General features: G+C 40.5%; 1 protein-coding gene across 3 annotated transcripts in view; it reads right to left on the bottom strand.

Moving 5' to 3' along the window:
* Positions 1–1,140: 1,140 nt before the first annotated feature.
* Positions 1,141–18,102, bottom strand: part of PRPS2 (phosphoribosyl pyrophosphate synthetase 2) — a 32,856-nt gene continuing 15,894 nt past the window's right edge. For 2 of the 3 annotated variants that reach the window (XM_020786784.3, XM_020786786.3), the window contains exons 3-8: positions 16,280–16,294; positions 10,276–10,374; positions 7,814–7,938; positions 6,261–6,434; positions 5,088–5,247; positions 1,141–3,473 (exon numbers count right to left, since the gene is read on the bottom strand). In XM_020786784.3, the coding sequence (XP_020642443.1) occupies positions 3,381–3,473; positions 5,088–5,247; positions 6,261–6,434; positions 7,814–7,938; positions 10,276–10,374; positions 16,280–16,294 (666 nt within the window). In that variant the 3' untranslated portion in view covers positions 1,141–3,380. The remainder of the gene's footprint in view (positions 3,474–5,087; positions 5,248–6,260; positions 6,435–7,813; positions 7,939–10,275; positions 10,375–16,279; positions 16,295–18,102) is intronic. The other variant, XM_020786785.3, reaches the window with a different exon arrangement.

Genomic DNA, 18,102 nt, shown 5'->3' with positions numbered 1-18,102 from the left:
TTTTTTTAAAAAAAGAATAATAAATGGGACAACAAGAGCATTGAAAACAAGTGAATCTGTTTGGAACTTTTACTACAAGTCACCGATAACACCTTTTTTCACCCTGAACATAAAATACTCAGCCTGACTGTACACTTGGGCATTACATTATATGGCATATCATATTCAAGAAAGTACACTCTATTTCAGAGTGGAGACTAAAAGGAGATGATTCATTTTTATTTGTTTCTTTTTTCTTTCTACCTCCACAAGCAGGATCACTTGCAGAAGCTCCCCCCCATCCTCACTCCCCTTAATATCTGTGGTTCCCAACCTTGTGCCCCAGATGTTCTTGGACTAAAACTCCCAGAAGCCTTCATTACTGTCTGTGCTGGCTAGGATGTACATTTGAGGCATCTGCCGCTACACAAGATCAAAAGAGGATTTAAGCTTTCACATGATGTTTAAACTTACTTAAACTGAACTAAATCTCAAAATGACATCCACGTATAACATCCTATGCAACTCCCCCACCCCCCGTAAGACCATGAAAATGTCCTGGCACATTTATCAGGTAAGCAAATAACCTTCTGAGGCTCAAGCGCATCTCAAACTATTTGGGAGCTTGTAAATGGACTGGGACACAAACAAGCTTCGTCATCATTAAAAGACAAACACTCAAGAGAAGTCAACTGAATAGTTAGCCTGACTGCCATTTCATAACAGCATCTAAGGCATAATAAGGTTCACATTCTCTGGCCCTAACCTCTCAGAGCTTAATGGTTTTCTAGCATTACACAGTTTCTGTGTAAACGTAAATTTATTTTAAAAGCAAAGGTAATAATTTATATTCCATTTAGGCTTATGTGTGTGTGTTCTGTGCTATCAATTCAGAACCGACTTAGAGCGAACCTAACAAGACTTTCAAGGTAAGTGAGAGATATTTAAGGAGTGGTTTTACCAGTTCCACACCTCCAGTGAGTTCCCATGGCCAAGTGGGGATTCAGACTCAGGGATCCTGAGTCCTAGTCTTGTCACTCTATCCACTACTTTACACTGGAAATTCACACCACACTTAGATTTATATTAACAGGTAAAACCAGCCATGGAATTATTTTTTGTTCCTGGCATAAGGTAAAGGAGCTAAAGCAGGACAACCACTAACACTGGTTCAAGATTTATTGGAAAACCTGAACACATTTACGAGCAAACCTTTCTTGCCGACTTCTGGAACAGAGGCATATTCTGTAACTTATCACATGTAACAAAACGATTTTTAGCTGGTCCAGCTTTGGTGTGATGGTGGCTAATCTGAACAAACACAGAAACGACACAATGGTTGAAATCCTGTTGCACCACTCTGCGTGTGCCATGGGCAATGACTCTGCCACACTGTGTATGAGTTGTATGCATCCTGAAGCCACCCAAGGAAGCCTTTAATCACTGTCAATTCACCCCACCTAATGGCATCGTTCCCGCTGCATTCATGAAGCTGTGCAACAAGATTTCAGCCAGAGAACTGAGAAATGCTGTACTTTTAAGCAGGTGAGACAGAAATATTATGAAGACTTTGAATTGAATGCATAAGTGTTTTGGTCAGAAAACACATTTAAAGACTTTTTGGTTTAAGCATCATATACTTTCCAAGTGTCTTCTTACCACTAAAAGCAGTACAAACGAAGAAATACCTTTGAACACTAAAGTGGAAGCCATTTGAAGATTCTAGGCAGATTTTAATCACTATAGGATTTGTTTTTAACTATAGAAAAAGCAAATGAATTATATTTAAACAAGTTTTTGTAGTGCTGTCCTAGGGTATAACTCACATCTACCAAAAACAAGGTTTTGTCACCAACCTCCCTTACACAGATTTCATTTTTACTTATGATGAGACATGGCAGTTAGGCAGCTGCATGGACAAATACTAAGCAATTAATTTCAAAAGTGGCTCACTGCTCGAAAATTACACCACAAACTTATTTCTAGGGTTGTTTCAGTTTGCCACAAAGGGATCTTTAGAAAATACATGTGATCATGTGGGAATCTGGGGGTTTTCTGAGGGAAAGAAGAAAAGAAACTTTGCCATTTTATACAAGGGATAAACAATGTGGAAGATATTTTTAAATATAAAAAGCAGATCCAAATTCACAAGTTCAAGAAAGACCATGCTTGTTATCTTTTAATTATTAGACTTCTCTAATGCACAGGTACCATTAAGAGTGGATTCTTAGCACTAGATTGAAATTTTAGAGGCTGATGGCCTCCTTCTCATCTTTACTTTAAACTGCTTAAGCCCCAGGCCACACCCTGAAGCTTTTTTCCCATGGCAGTGTTGGTTCAGCATCTAGAAAGGGGCAGGACAGACTTTTCCAATGTGAGCTTGAGCTTCAAATATTAAAAGGTAGAAAAAAGAGATGTGTTACAATGGCTCCACTAGCACATAAACCATGCCAGCCTGGGTCTCACCAGTGTGCAGCAGAACACAATGGAATGACAAGGAAAGTTTGACAAACATTTGAAAATGACAAAGGATTTACAAATATATTAAAACAACAAATTGCTACAGGACCATTTATCTCAAGGTTTCTGAATATCATGCATCAAATACTACTAGCATCAGTAATTTAAATTTCCAGAGCAGCAGCTGTAGTTTGTGGCACCTCAAACAAAGCATACTGTGGCATCTTAAAGACCAACGGGTTTCATTTGGCATAAAGTTTCCCAGACACCAGACTGGCATTCGATGTGAGTAGTAGTCCAGAAAAGCTTAGGACATATGAAACTTGCCATAATTTGTTTTGTTGTTTCTCCCTGCAATAGTTCTCATGTTTACAAGAGGATTTTTTTTTTTGGTCAATCTGAAAGTACTGCTGAGGCTTTAATCTTTGGGCTGCCACATTTAATTTAGGCATAAAGATATGCAGTCATAGCTGTCATACAGCATCAGTGGTGACCGGCTCTAGGTAAACAGGTCCAAAAAACAGAGACTGGAATCAGACACTCCTCAGGGTAAGAGGGCAAAGCAGTTAATCATTACCGCAGGTCCAATTTTAAGAGGGGTTAAAAAAAGAGAAAGAAGAACTATAAAACATCTACCAACTTAAGAGACTGATTTCCTCACAGGATGTATTACACAAGCCATTTATCCAAATCTGTAGTGTCCATAAGCAGTTCTGTTCGAAGTAAGGCTCAGATATTCTCAAGCTGGGCATCTCTGATTAGGTACAGGCTCCCTAGCTTTGCTTTTGAAAAAGACGTAATTCCCCCTCACCCATTTTATTTACTGTCCAGATTAAAAGAAGGAATGTGCACAAAGTCAGCCTGAAGCTTTCTTGGATATTTGCTATCATGATATTCTCAGCGCAGCATCGCCAAATGCACACGCCATGGCTGATTTGAAGTTATAATGGGACATGGCTGAACAGGTAAGACACGGATTCGCCGTTGTGTGTTCTTCTAATTGCCTCAGCCAGAATCATAGAAATATCAATAACCTGGAAAGTAAAGAAAGGCAGAGGCTTACAAACAAACTAAACAAAATTACTCCCCCCCACACACATTATATCTTTGCACCAAAAAGCAGATGTGTTTCTCAAAACCTTGACACCACATCCCAAAATTAAATATGAATTAAGCCTTACATGAGAAGAACCTTATAATTTGTCTGAAGGCAAATAACCATGACAACCAGGAAGAACTTTGCTAGTTGTAGTTCCCACACTTCAAGCTGAGCAAGCCCTTCGGCAAGAACTTAAAAGACATGCAAAAAGCATATTCAGGAAGCTTCGCATGCCTCATACAGAGTTGTAGCCCAATGTTGCAAAATAGGCATTCTGTGAGCAAAAGACTCCTTCAGACCTACCCCATTATGAACGAGAGTGAACTGTCCCAACATGGGATAAGAGGCAGAAGCTGTACATAAAATGCAATAAACCTCCTGAACCACCAGAGGGCAATAAGAATCCATTTCTCCAACAGTAGCTCTTCATCTCTCTGCATGGTGGCCATCTAGTTAATAAAACATCATTTATGTAGAGCCTTAGCCTATTTACTTCTCTGTCTTGCTTTCAGGAGGTACTTCCCTCACACAGTTTAAAACGTAAAACTGTGACTGAATTCTAGTTAATTTAAGCATTGCCCAAAAAGTGATTCATTTACGTTTAATGATGAATACATCATTAAATTGCAACTTTGAAACTTGCCCCATTTGACTGGTATTGTATGAATTTGTTACAGTGTTAGTTTATATTTCACACTTTCAAAGATGGGAAATTTCCACTGCACCTTCATGCCAGTTCTGGCTTGTCTCCAAGACTTGCAAGGGCACATAGGACAAGGAGCCTCGGAAGTGCCTGACTGAGTCAGAACATTAGTCCATCTCGCCCTGTCTGGTCAACACTGACTTGAAGCAGAGTTTTCATTCCTTAGCGCAATCTGGAGCTTCTTGGTGGTGGTCTCTCATCTAAATGCCAACAGGGCCATTCCCTGCTTAGCCTCTAAAGTCTGAAAAGTTTAGGTGTGTTTAGTGTGTTAAGACAGCAGTAGATGCCCCTTTTTAAATTATAATCGTCCCCTGTTTTTTCTCTCTAACACTGCTGAATCAGGAATGAGGCATCCAAATGACTGCAACTCTTCTAATATGGATCCCTTATTCTCGATTTAGCCTGAATGGCTGGGTTCAGCAAACACAGCAACATCACTGATTGTCATTCTGCATAAGAAGGGAGTGTTTAATGCCTTACATTAACTACTCCTGTGCCTGTCGCACCTGCCCACCAGACTGCACTCTAAGAGGACATCTACACAGCCCAGTGAGAACAGTGTGATACCACTTTAACCATCATGGCGCCAGGCTGAAGAATCCTGGGACTTGTAATGATCTCTTCTATAATGTCTGGTGTCTACCAACATTTTTGGTTGCATCAAAAAGTCGAGGTTTTGCATCATAAGAAGTTGCATTTCACACGCCCTTCCACAGAGCAGAGACAAGATCCTCCCCAGAGAGCGACTCATTTCTGCTGCCTATAAAGCTCTACTGATACATGAAACTTCCCTGTACTGCCTAGGTGTGCCTGAAGAAGAGCTACCATCATAGAAGGTTACAGTACCTGAATCTTGGGGCAGTGTTTCATTTTCTCTTCCTGAGGGATTGTGTTAGTTACAACTACCGCTTCGAAGGCAGCATTATTGATCCGAGAAATAGCAGGGCCGGAGAAGATCCCATGAGTAAGAATAGCATAAACTTTAGTCGCTCCTGCAGACACTAGCCTATAAAACATAAAATGGGGGGGGCAATCTTATTCTGTGAACATCAGCACAATTTTAGATAGCTAGTTTTAGGAATGATCCTAAATTACTCTCAAGTCCCTATCATAACAGGGAGAAAAGGTGAAGGTAATAAGAAGTGTATACAGTGGATCCAGCAGATAACCAAGCAACCAGCTATCAACATATCCTTTGGTGACTTTGAAGTAATTAAAGCAGGGAGAAGCAATGTGCACCCTAGGCTGTGTTTGTGGCCCCATCTTTCTCTTCCTTTGCCAGGAAAAATAAAGAAAAGTTTCCATAAGCATAACTTGCCTTTTAAATAGAATGCAGTCCTCCTCTGTACCATTTAACATGAAAAAATATCCTTTTGAAAACTGGGACTTTTAGATACTTCCATTTTCTTCTTCTTTTTTTTTTGCATTTCTGGTGGTCTCCATGTATCTGGAGGGCAGTGGCAAAAAACTGGCACCTGGACATGCCAAAGTTGCCCCCCCCCCCGACCGAAAGGCAGCCTCCATTATGCTGCATAGTCCCCATATATTCAAAAATACTCCCTCCAAACAACAGTTTTAACACCAAGATTCACTCTCAGAACTACCGGAAGTGCAGCAAGGAAGGGGTTTCCACACAGGGTATTTCATAATGTGTGATGACCCTTCACAGGTGCAAACTGATGCATGTAAACAGGTGATTTGACAGGTAAATATTTATTTAGAATGTGCACATATTCCAATTTTATAGAGGTGCCATAAAGAATTCACCTTACTGGATGACGGCCTAAAATCATGTATCTTCCTAAAATTTGAAGGCATCCTGCAACTACCCATAAAAATACATAATTTATAAGTGCAAAGACATGCATATCTGAAAGGGGTAAACACTTGTGCAGGCAGGATTTTTTTTTAAATAAATGAAAAGGCAACAGGGTCACTCCACAGGAGTAAATCACTTGGTCATCCTTTTTGCTTTGTCTTATGATCTGCCCCAAAAATGATTCACTACGATTTACGTACTTGTCTGCTGCATGGCATATGGTACCACAAGTGTCTGCCATATCATCCACAAGTATTGCAACGCGATCCGTCACATCCCCAACCAAGACCATGCGATCCACCTCGTTGGCTTTCTTCCTTTCTTTGTGGATCAGGGCAAATTCAACATTAAGTCTGTCTGCAATCGAGGTGACCCTAGAATGTATGGAAACAAAATCTAGTACAAAAAAAGAATGTACACCCACTAGAGCCAAATGTGTGACAAGTTAATGGCTAGGGTAACATAACACGAGACACGCAGAGGGTCTAAAACGGCAAACGCCTTCTGCATTAATAGAAAATCCAACTCCACCCACCCTATTAAAAAACCTTTATCTCCCTATAATTTATGATCAATTTAGTACCTTTATACATATTGGGCTGGGGGTGTTTTGTCGGGGCAGGAAAGTTTTTGAAATATGGGCTCTGTGCAACCTTGACTTACTCAGCAGAAAGTATTAGAGGATTAAGAACTGGGTAAGCCATGCTAGGTGAATTCTATTAAAACCTGCATTTTTATCTCATTGACATTACAAACATCTCATTTAGTACCAAGGATGTTACTGAAATATACAGAGAGCCACAGTCTATCTGCATCTTTAGAGGCGAATACATTTAGCCTACACAGGTTTTCACATTATGTATCTATGATTGCAATCTTTTTTTGTTCATGCAGCCGCAAGGTACCCTCGACACAAATGTGTTTTGTCATCTGCACAGAAGTGCTTCAGAACTTTAGGAGATGGCCACTGACAACTGAGCATCTTCCTTGCTTATTCCCATGATTAAAACTTCAAATATTTGTTTGCTGTTCACTCAAGTACACAATTTTCAGTCCCTTTTTCGTGGAGGGGCAGACCGGAACAAAACTAATTGGACTGCTAGGATGAAGCTGTCTTATTTGTCTTGATTACACATCTGTAAGCAAAACAAGCAGATAAAAGGAAGCTCTAACTATGAGGTTAGAAAAAAGCAGAACGGATTCAGAATATGCCCTAAAATGAAGGCAGATTATACAGCACATAGCCTGGCTACTTAAGAGAACATACATTTGATTGAATCAACATATACAGAGATCAATATAGCAACCAAGATAAAGGATCAGCAGACATGCAACATGGACATTTAAATGCTTTTTCCCAATTGCAATCTCAATTATTCACACCAGCCTATAAAGAACTAAACCTTAAGCAAGTATTTTTGCAGAAAAGAAAGAAAAGGTAAGAGCACTTAAAAATCAGAGGGAGACATTATGTACACCGTAGCAGTGGAGCTATATGAAGCACACAGCAGAAAAGCCCCTCTCTCTTCTTCTAGTGTACAAATACAACCAAAATTAGGGGGAGGGAGAAAATCATCTTGTTTAGAGCACAGCGCTTGCCACCACTGTTGGTGGTGTACTCTTTGAGGCTTTTCAGAACAGCATTCCTCAAGGGCAAGTTAAGCTTCTTATCCTTAGGCAACCATCAAACACAAAAGTGGCTTCTGCTCTGTAAAACAAATGTCAATATTTTAGGTAAAGGTGGTGTTTTTACCTTTTCGCTCCACCTGCATCAGGTGAGACAATGACACAGTTCCTCCAGTCTGGGATATTTTCTTTGATCCACTGCAACACAGCTGGTTCTGCATACAGGTTGTCCACTGGGATATCAAAGAAGCCCTGGAAATTACAAGAAAACAGACAGATACACTGTGGTTGGAATCCTGTTGCATGCGCAGCTTGATCTTATACCTGCGGTAGCTACTTCTGCATCAAGATAGAACTATCCATGAAGCATTTCCGCCAGGGCACTGCACACTGGTTGAAATGGGAGCGACGCAACTAGCTGTGCAATCAACCGGATCAATTCTTGTTGCTGGGATGCAACACCTGGCACATTTACAGTGAGGTAATCTTACATTTATGCCTTGGCAACCAGGATTTCAGCCATTAAACTGTAATTTTTTTCACAGGATTAAAAGGTCCAGAAAGGCGGACATAAAATGAAGGCCTTTGGTTGCCTGTTGTTAAGCTACAGCAAGCTCAAAACTCTTCCGATCTTCAGCATATCAGGAGATCTACTAGTAGAGCTTGGTCTACCCTCTGCCAGCCCCAGCTCATAGGACCTAAAGGATGACACTGAAAAAGCAGAAGTATGGAAAATCTAAAAAAACCCTACTTCCCTAGCATATGGAAAGCAATATGTGTATCTCCTGCTGCAAGTAACAGCTGAAGCATAATGTTTAACATATTGTGTGTGGCCACTGTGAAAATCAGACTGAGAAACATCCTGCACTAATCCAACCGTTTCACTGAAGAAGCTGGCACAAGAGAGGAAAAGACCTCCTCAAAAGGTGCTAGGAGAAAAACATTATTGAATGTTTTCTTCATCGAGAGCAGGATCTACTCTTCTCTCCCTGACCACCCACCCACCCCCTTGCTGGAATTGCCTTGTTTTCTCCTTTATGATGAAAGCAACTGCTGGCATTTTAGAATCATACAATTACAGTGGTGCCTCGCTAGACGATGATAATCCTTTCCACTGAAATCGCTGTTTGGCGAAATCATCGTCTAGTGAAAAGCATTTCCCCATTGGAATGAATTGAAACCTGTTTAATGTGTTCCAATGGGGTAGAATCGTCATCTAGCGAAGAGCAGCCATAGGAAAGGCGCTTTGTGAACCACCGATCAGCTGTTTAAATAGCTGTCTTGCGAAGCTTAGGTCCTGAAAACACCCGTTTTGTGAGTGTGGAGGGAGCTGTCAAAATCGTTGTCTAGCGAAGCAGGGACCAAACATTGGTTTGTGAAGCAGGGACCAAACATTGTCCAGCGAAATTCCCCCATAGGAATCACTGTTTTGTAAATTGCTATAGCGATCGCAAAAAGTCAGTATCTAGCGAAAAAACTGTCATGTGGGGTAACTGTCTAGCGAGGCACCACTGTATCTTAGATCTTCCTCAACGATCTAGTCTGCAGCACACCTGCTCTGCACTCCAAAGCCTCAGAGGCCATGGAAGCCAGCCCGCCTCCATGTTTTATTGCTCTCGAGAAAAACTCCAAAACCACGACTTGTCTTTGATGCCAAGTCAACAAGTTTTACAAATGTGTGAGTGACCCCCCCAAAAAACCAACAACTGTTAAGTATCAGAATGTGTAATGTAAAGAGAGATCATTGCAGTAGTAATGCTCATTCTGTTTAAAGTAGCCTTGGGGGAAAAATGCCCCCCCCAAATCACTTCAACTGTTTTTCTGGTTTTGTTTGCTTGTTTTGTTTTTTAAGCAGAGCTATACAACTGAGTTCCATTCTGCTGTAGCAGACAAAACGCATGACTAGGATTCAAGAGACCTGAATTCAAATCCCTGCTCTGCCATGGAAACTCACTTGGAGGCGGCTATGTCAAGACACCCCTTGAACATCTCATGTACTTCAAGAATCCTCCTAGGGTAGCCATCAGCCGAAAGGGACTGAATAGCACATTCTAACTGCAAGTGATACTTGCAACATTTGGATTACTGCTGATTTGCTTGCAGGTTGAATTTTGCTGCTGGCTTTAGCTTCTAGACCCTAAAACTGCCTAGGACAAGGCTCATGAGTCTGCTCAAGAAGCCCAATTTCTCTTACTCTCCTTATCAACCATCAGCTAAGAGGAAGTTGGTGGAGCAAGAAGAAAGACTCTTTCCTGTTGTAGAACTCAAGATTATATGACAACTTCCCTAAAGAGGTTGTTGCATAACTGCCTGCTTTTAGGGCTCTGAAGAAAACATTGTATTATCAGCTATACATTACTTAAGCTAAGAACCTTTGAATCTTCTGTTTATGAACTATTTCTGTTTCACTGCATTTGATATTCTTTTCTTACACTGCTATCCATTTACTGAAAAACACCTTGAGTTGACCTTTTGCTTAGAAAGCCAGGAAATAAATGTTATCATACACAGAACAAAAATAGCAGTAATGCAAACATAGAAAGTGGCCTAATGTCCATGAAACAGGGGAGAAAATTGACCCCTAATTACCTGTATCTGGGATGCATGCAAATCCATGGTGATAATGTGGTCTGCTCCAGCAACTGATAACATGTTGGCAACAAGCTTTGCAGAAATAGGGGCTCGGCTCTGAGGAAACAAAGACGGATTTCATGAACTTTGGGGAAAAGGCACAAGGTTTCTCATTTCCAAGTGAAAGAGACACAGTATTCACTGCAGTACAATGCAATTTGGGCTTGCAGCAAAACAGTTGTGCTCTATCCTGTCTCCCTAATAGCTGTACTCCTAATGGCCACAACACACTAGCTTCTGCCTTCTTCTGGAGTTCTATGTGCTGCCTGAGGCTTCAGCAAGACAATCCCTTCCCTTCCTCCACCTCTATTTTCTGTTTTTCTTTTCCAGCTGACCCTTAACATTCCCTGGCTCTTGGCATCCACAGAACTTGCTTATTCCTCAGCACATTTTTTTGTGACGGGTGGACCTCCAGGGGTGTTATTTTTGTTTTTCTTTCGTGATCTCACGCCTGTGGCTACGAAGGCACCAAGTTCACTATGAGAGGGAGGAACCTCCAATACCCTATCTATTAACAGCATGTTCTATGTGTGATTCCTTACGGAACCAAAATAGCACCCATTGACCCACAAAAAGGCAGAACCCCAAGGTCTGCAGAAGCAAAACAATATAGGTATCCAGGGAAAACCCTTAAAAGGTGCTGGTGGGAAGACAGTCCCCTGAAGTACGAGTATGCCCACTGAGGACAAAATACTGATTTCTAAGGAGATGGGGCAGAATGGAAATGAAAAAAAAAAACATAATGTGCCCTGCTCTTGTCACTCCATTGCTAAGTTCACTCAGACACTACACTCCCCTTTTTTCAAAGCTTTGTCAAGTGGGATTAAGACACTTTGTCACTGGGGAGCCTCTTTGCTGGGCTCAGGAGCCATGTTCCCTGACAAAGCTCTTACTTTTATAGGTCTGGCTAGCTGAACCCATCTTCTGCTGCGACCAGTGGAAGCAGAAGGCCCCAGATCGAAGAAGGTGTGGGTTAACTCAGGACTGGCTTGTAGTGAGTGAAAGCAGGGTGGCCTGCTTTCATGCTGGTCATGGGAGATGTCTACAAAGGCAGATGGGACAATCGACAAGGGAGTTGAGGAGAGATATATGTCCATTGCTCTCTGATCTAGAATGGCTCTTCTTATGTTCTTTTGGAGCACTTTGGAACAGAACTTGGCTGATGGACCTTAACACTTTACTGCAAGTGCCAGATGTGGAAACTGACACAAGGCAGTGTAAATGCTTCTGAACCTGAAAGTAACCATGTTTATTGTTTTCAATAGTGTCAAATATGGTACCACAATGGAACATACTTCCTGAAAGCCGTGACTAAAATCTGTTTGTAATGGAGACAGGTGAGTACGCCAGAGCCCTTTAGTAAGGCTGAAGAGTTAAGAGTGCAGATAGATATAGTGACCCAAGTATGAAGATGTCATAGATGATGTGTTCTCTGCTCTGAAAAACAATGACCTAAAGTTTGTAGCTTAAAAAAATTATGTATATAAAAACATTTCCTCCCTCACACAATTATCAGGACACTTTTCAACAGGCAATTAAAAAACAACAGATGGACAATTAGGGCAGCACATTTATGACATAAGCAATTTATATGAGAGGAGATAAATACCAATAAAAGAAACCTTCTCTTCTGTGGATCCGTCTAATTGATAGAAGAGAAGGCACCGGGCAGAGAGTTAACACTAAGGAGGAGTTCCATGATCAAGGCACTGTTATTAAAAGAGGTGTATTTCATTTCTGGGCAGTATCCCACCAAGTAAGTTCAAGTCAACTCCACCATATATGATATTATATCTGTCTTTACTTTGGATATGACATCAAGGTAAGGCTTAGGGCAGACCAAAAAGGGCTTCAAAAAAGATTTCAAAAAAGGCTTGCTTTAATATTTTATGGCATGTCCTATCCTAACTATAGGTCTATGCATGCATGATAAATCAGTGTACACTCACCACAGGTAGGAGGGAGCACTCTTGCCCCGCCCCTTCCACTTCCATCATCCCCCTAAACTTGGAGGGTGACAAATTTAAAGAAGAGCAGCCTCTACTATTCATACGAGTTGGAACTCAATCAGGGATATGGCAGTGTTCATGGATAGCTGGGGATCTTCACTGCTATGATTCCAGACTCCGGGATACTGTGAGTCTGGAGGGGTAATGGACTAATTTTCTCTACTCAAGAACTCTCATGCACTCCCTTGAGATACCACATTAGATTTTGCTAGCAAATAAGTCTAGGTATCTTATACTACAAATTCTAGGACTCCACAGGATGGACTTATGGCAATAACTATGGAGTATAGATAAAATCTAATAAAGACTAACAGGTTTCTTCCATGTAATGAAATTTAGTTCACAAGTAGAGGGAACTAGATTCTGCTGCAAAGTAGGCCTTTCAAAATGGTGTCCAGTTGATTTATGATTAAAAAACATTATCAAGGTCTCCTAAATGAGTTACTATTTGATGGAAAGTAGACAAAGAACATTTCTTTGACTTTTCGATAAAGTTGATATTCTCATTAGTCTGGTGTTAATTAACCACAAAGAGGCCATTAATTTAGGTTTAAGTCAATGAATATTTTGGCAAAATGGTACACGCTGTTATTATGAAAATTATTCTTGAAATAGGAACGTTTGCCCAAATGTTCTGTTTAAGTATCCTTGAAAATGCACCTGTACCTTTAGAATGAAGCTCATAATGTTGAAGTCTCCTTTTTGTTTTTCATGCATACCTTTGAAGTTTGTTTTAGAAAGCTAGTCCTGGCTTCTTACCAAGATTCTATAAACCCAAAGCACTTAGATTGACAAACCACCAGAAATGTACATAGAAGTATTTGCAAAAATCATTGTTTGGCTAGCAGGCTCGTGGTGCAGTGGTTAAATTGCTGTACTGCAGCCAAACTCTGCTCATGATCTGGGGTTCAATCCCAGGTAGCTGGCTCAAGGTCCACTCATTGTTCCGAGGCCAGTAAAATGAGTACCCAGCTTGCTAGGGGGTGGGGCAATGTATCGCCTGGATAATTAACTTGTAAACCACCCAGAGATTGCTTTGAGCACTATGGGGGTGGTATATAAACAGCACACTTTGCTTTGCTTTTAGCAAACGGACAATATTAAAAGACAGTCAAAGCTGGTTTGAGGCAAAATTGATTCACAGGCTTTCTGCTGTTGCTGATTCAATGTAATTATCAATTAATGGATATTGATAATAGACAAGATAATTATTGTTCATATTCAGGTTTGGAAACAAAAGGCAATCTACCTCACCTGATCTTAAGCTGAGAATACTGTGTACTATATTATCTACTCGTCAGCGCTGTTGTACAGTATTCAGTCGTTTTAGTACAGCTTCTGCAAAGGTCTACACTTCTCACGGTAATCAGCTACAGCAACAGCGCTTTAGCTGCACCCACAAAGCAAGAGTGTGTCTTTCAGGCAGAAACTCACAAGCTGAAGAGTCATGGGAATGAAGCACAAGATTCTCTTTTCATTCCCAGAACCAGGGGTGTGGAAAATAAACTTAAACATGACGAATTTCATTTGGACAGTCAGCAGCACAACAGTTGAAAAACAGAGCATTATCCTTTTCTCTGGCTGTGCTGTTACTTTACCAGCTAGGAGGCAAAGTTCAACACACAGCTTACACTATTGATTTGAACACTAAAAAGTGCCTATGAAGAGCACAAACAGGAGTCACAGACAACAGAGCCAGCATTACGATTTAAAGGCTAAACCTCGTTTCTGATGGAGCCGTGTCCTGATTACAAGGAGGACACCTCTCTACAGATCTGTTCCCAGGCAGAATTCAAAGTATTGGTTTTAACCTGTAAAGCCCTAAATGGCCTGGGCCCAAGTATCTCAAAGACCATGTCTCCCCTTTATGAGCCTGGCTGGCTATTAAGATCCTCAGGAGATGCCTTACTCTTGGTGCCACCACCTTCATAAGTGCATTTAGTGGGAATACACGGAAGGCTTTCTCTGTGGCCGCTTCCAGACTCTGAAGCTCCTTCCAATGACAGGCCAGGCGGTCCCCTTCTTCACTGCCCTTTCACATGCAGGCAAACCTTTTCTCTATAGACAAGTCCTCCTGGAGTGACTGGCTGCCTCCGTGGGGTTTTTTAATGGATTGTTGCACACCTTACTGCCTTGAGTATGTTTTACTGTGATTCTTTTTTTTTTGTACAGGATTTATTTGATCCTTTTAAATATTTGTATACTCACTGTTAAGTTTTCAACACTGTACAGTATTTCAAAGATGTAAGCTACCTTGGGTTCTTTTTAAGGAAAAAGGCAGGGGAAAACATTTTAAATAAATAAATAAAATACAGAGGGGGTGGGAATCAGGAAGTTAGTATGGCTGAAGTACTTATTCTAGCTCAACATCAACAGATGTTCTGCACTTTATTTAAACTGTAAGGGAAGGCTAGGATGTGTTTTCAATCAGACATTTGCATTTCTCAGCTAAACATTGGCAAGGAATTAAAAATAAACCATTAATACTTTCTGCCAGCCAAGGCCTCTTCATTTAATGTTATTAATAGGTCAGCATTTTGAGCATTCAAAGTTACAAATTCAGCAGACCATTTAAAAACCTGGGTGAAAATTACTTTGAATAGCTGGTTGCTACTCTAAATGTTAAGCTTTCTCAGGACATAAACACTAGACAGGAAGATGCTTGCCCAGCCTCAGGCACGCCCCCGGAAGCCTTAAAGTCTGCAGATGTTCCACATATTCTAGATCAGTGGTTCTTAACCTTTGTTACTCGGATGTTTTTGAACTGCAGCTCCCAGAAACCCCAGCCAGCACAGTTGGTGGTGAAGGCTTCTGGGAGTTGCAGTCCAAAACTCCTGAGTAACCCAAGGTTAAGAACCAGTGTTCTAGATCATATTTGTCTCAGGGAACTGGATTAGATGAACCCTGGCAAAAGATGCCTACAAAGAACAGCCTGGTAAGAAAGCTTATTGGGCAGAGAAATGCCTGAAGTGGCACCCTTGTGATGCAAGGAACCAAGGGATCAGCCATTATAGATCCTCACATTCAGAGAGCAATGAACTGTCCAGCTTAAAGGATAGCAAAATCAAACACACCCTGAAACTTTAGGAGTTCAGGTCTAATACTTAAAATACACAAGTATTGAATTAAGATTTTAAGCCATTAATTAAGCCATGTGCTCAGAAAAACAAAGCACTGAAGAGCAAGCAATCAAGTCATGATTCACAACTGGACTGTGTAACATGAACGATACATCTTTTAAGAGCGAACATTAATAACCTGAACATTTGAAATGCGAAAAATTTCCAGCTACTTCCCGAGGATGTTGCACCATTTTAGCCAGCATCTGGGCTTGGCCTGTCTACCCCCACTTTTTGACTGATCCTTTTCTTAAGAGCTTAGACTACAACTCCAAAAATTTCCTGGAAAGCATCTTTGGCATTGTAGTCTAAAACATTAACTTTGCCGATGTCTGACTTTTCCAGCATACTGTGAGGAATATGCGTTCTTGCTTCTGTTGCCTACGTAAATCTAGGGTTTCAATAGTCTGGCTTCATGACATGGTGATTTTAATTTCTGACACCATTCCAAAAATAAAAGAAGTCACACTGCATACGTAGCACCTATGTCATATGGGCAATGCAGAAGATTTTAACAACCGGTTAAGATTTAAAACTTCCCACATTTAGTAAGATTATAGTGTTTAGGGGTACTTTTACTTAAGATTTATTTCACTGGAAAAGATCGCACATCAACTTTGATATAAACTTTTGACATGTTGGGAAAATATATGGATTATCTGGAAGGCACAAAAACAGGCTTTGTTTTTCAAAGGCCTGAGAATGAAGTGTTGATTGGCCAAAAATAGTGGCATGTCATACAGTGAGATTGAAACTGAGGTGAAAGAGAGTCAGCTTAGGCACTAATAAACCATGGTACATTTGAGTTCAAGATAGCTGCAAGGTACCACTTACCCATCTACCTCGGTCCTATATAGAAAAACACAACAAAAGTAAATTAATGAATTGTGCAAATGCTTCTCTTATCTGCAAAAATAGGATAAATATAAATATTGTTTCAATTAATCCAAACCCCAGTTTCTCCAATGAAAACTACAGTATTGCAACCAGGATGTATATACGGATGAGATATTAAATACAGTACTACCATTCATTTACTTATTGAAATGTTGATGCTGCATTAGATTTCAATTGAAGAGGAGACTATGATCAGAACATCCTCGATGGTATTTTAAATTAAGAAATGATATAATTCAGAATTGAAACTTTAAAATCAACTGTATTCTGAATGGAGAGTGTTACTGAGAGAACCAACAGTGTATTACCGACATGTTATCTTAGTCAGAAACCTTTTAAAAATAATTTCACATATGGTTCTAGGAAAAATTCTTGGTTCTCCAATATTAGATATAAATGGCATAAAACATTCTTAAGTGAAACAGCGAAGTCTACTAGCACAGTTTAAGAGAAAAAAAACCCACAGAAAATTATTATATTGTTCCCAATGGAACAAACCAAGTAAGATTTAAAACAATGATAGCTCTTAGAAATATGGTTTGCTGCAAGATGGTTGTTTATATAATTACTAGGCCTGTCCTATTTTCCAGGTCAAAGAGAATGACAAGGAATGATACACAATCAAGTCCAAAGGCTATGTAAGCCAGTGGCCCAGAAGGCAACTTTTCTTAGTGTGCCTTCAGCTCGAACAATCTTCTTTAAAGATGCAAAAACTGTGGTATCTAAACACTGAAGCCCAAGAACACCTTCCATTGAAGAACAGATCAGCATAATGTTGAATCACCACAATTAAGGGAATTAAGACGAGACAGAAAAGACAGCACAGAAAATATTTGCTAGATGTGAGAATTCTTTTATTATGTGTGGGGGGTTTTTTGGCAGCAAAAAGGTTCACAGTGACATGAACAGCTACAATTGTTTTTCAATACTGGAAAGTTGGAAAGATTATCTATTTTGCATACAGGAATAGGTTTTGTGTTCTATACAACACTGGTACAAAAACAGCCATTCCCATAATACTCTTATATACTGATTCCACACACAGCGACACACACACACACGTTGTATTACTTGCTCAGCTATTGTCTCACCACATTAATAATAATGCCAAACAGTAAGTCATGCAATGTAGAGCCCCAGGGCTATGTGGTAGGGAGAGGAAGTTTCATCCCTGCATTTCAGATGGCATCTGATTATTCCTCAGGGACAACCTATCACCCCAGGGAGCTACCAGAGATTGCACAGCGAGTACCAATGTAAAATAAAAAAATAACCAACTGAGAGAACCAGTATAGCAGGAATGCAGTGCCATAAATTGCTTGGCTTCCTGTGCTTCTAGCACTCTAGTTCATTTACCTGCAAAGAGGTCTTTAATAAAATGGATTTAATGGTTGAGTTCCTCCCTTCTCCTTGAGAGGAAATCAACCCTTCCTCAATGCTAAATAAACTTCTAGAAGTGGAAAAAAAAACCTGCAGCTCAAAGAGCAAAAATGGGAAACAGTGCCTTTCTTGGACTGTAACTCTCAGTATCCCAGAACCAGTTTGGCCAGTTACAGGCTGGCTCTGGTGTCCTGGGAACTGCACTCCAAGGCTTTCTACTTCAGCCAGTGTTTGAGTACCACCTCTGAGCCTTTTGCTCTTTCCCCTCTGGTGGCTGATACAGGGATCCCATCCTCTGCCATGCTTTGAACTGCCTATGCTCACACCAACAATCACCTCGATTGTCTGTACTCAGGGCAAGAGCCTGTATGCTCCCATTT

This window comes from Pogona vitticeps, chromosome 3 (assembly GCF_051106095.1).
Source record: "Pogona vitticeps strain Pit_001003342236 chromosome 3, PviZW2.1, whole genome shotgun sequence".
NCBI lineage: Eukaryota > Metazoa > Chordata > Lepidosauria > Squamata > Agamidae > Pogona > Pogona vitticeps.
This window is presented reverse-complemented; position numbering and strand designations above follow the sequence as displayed.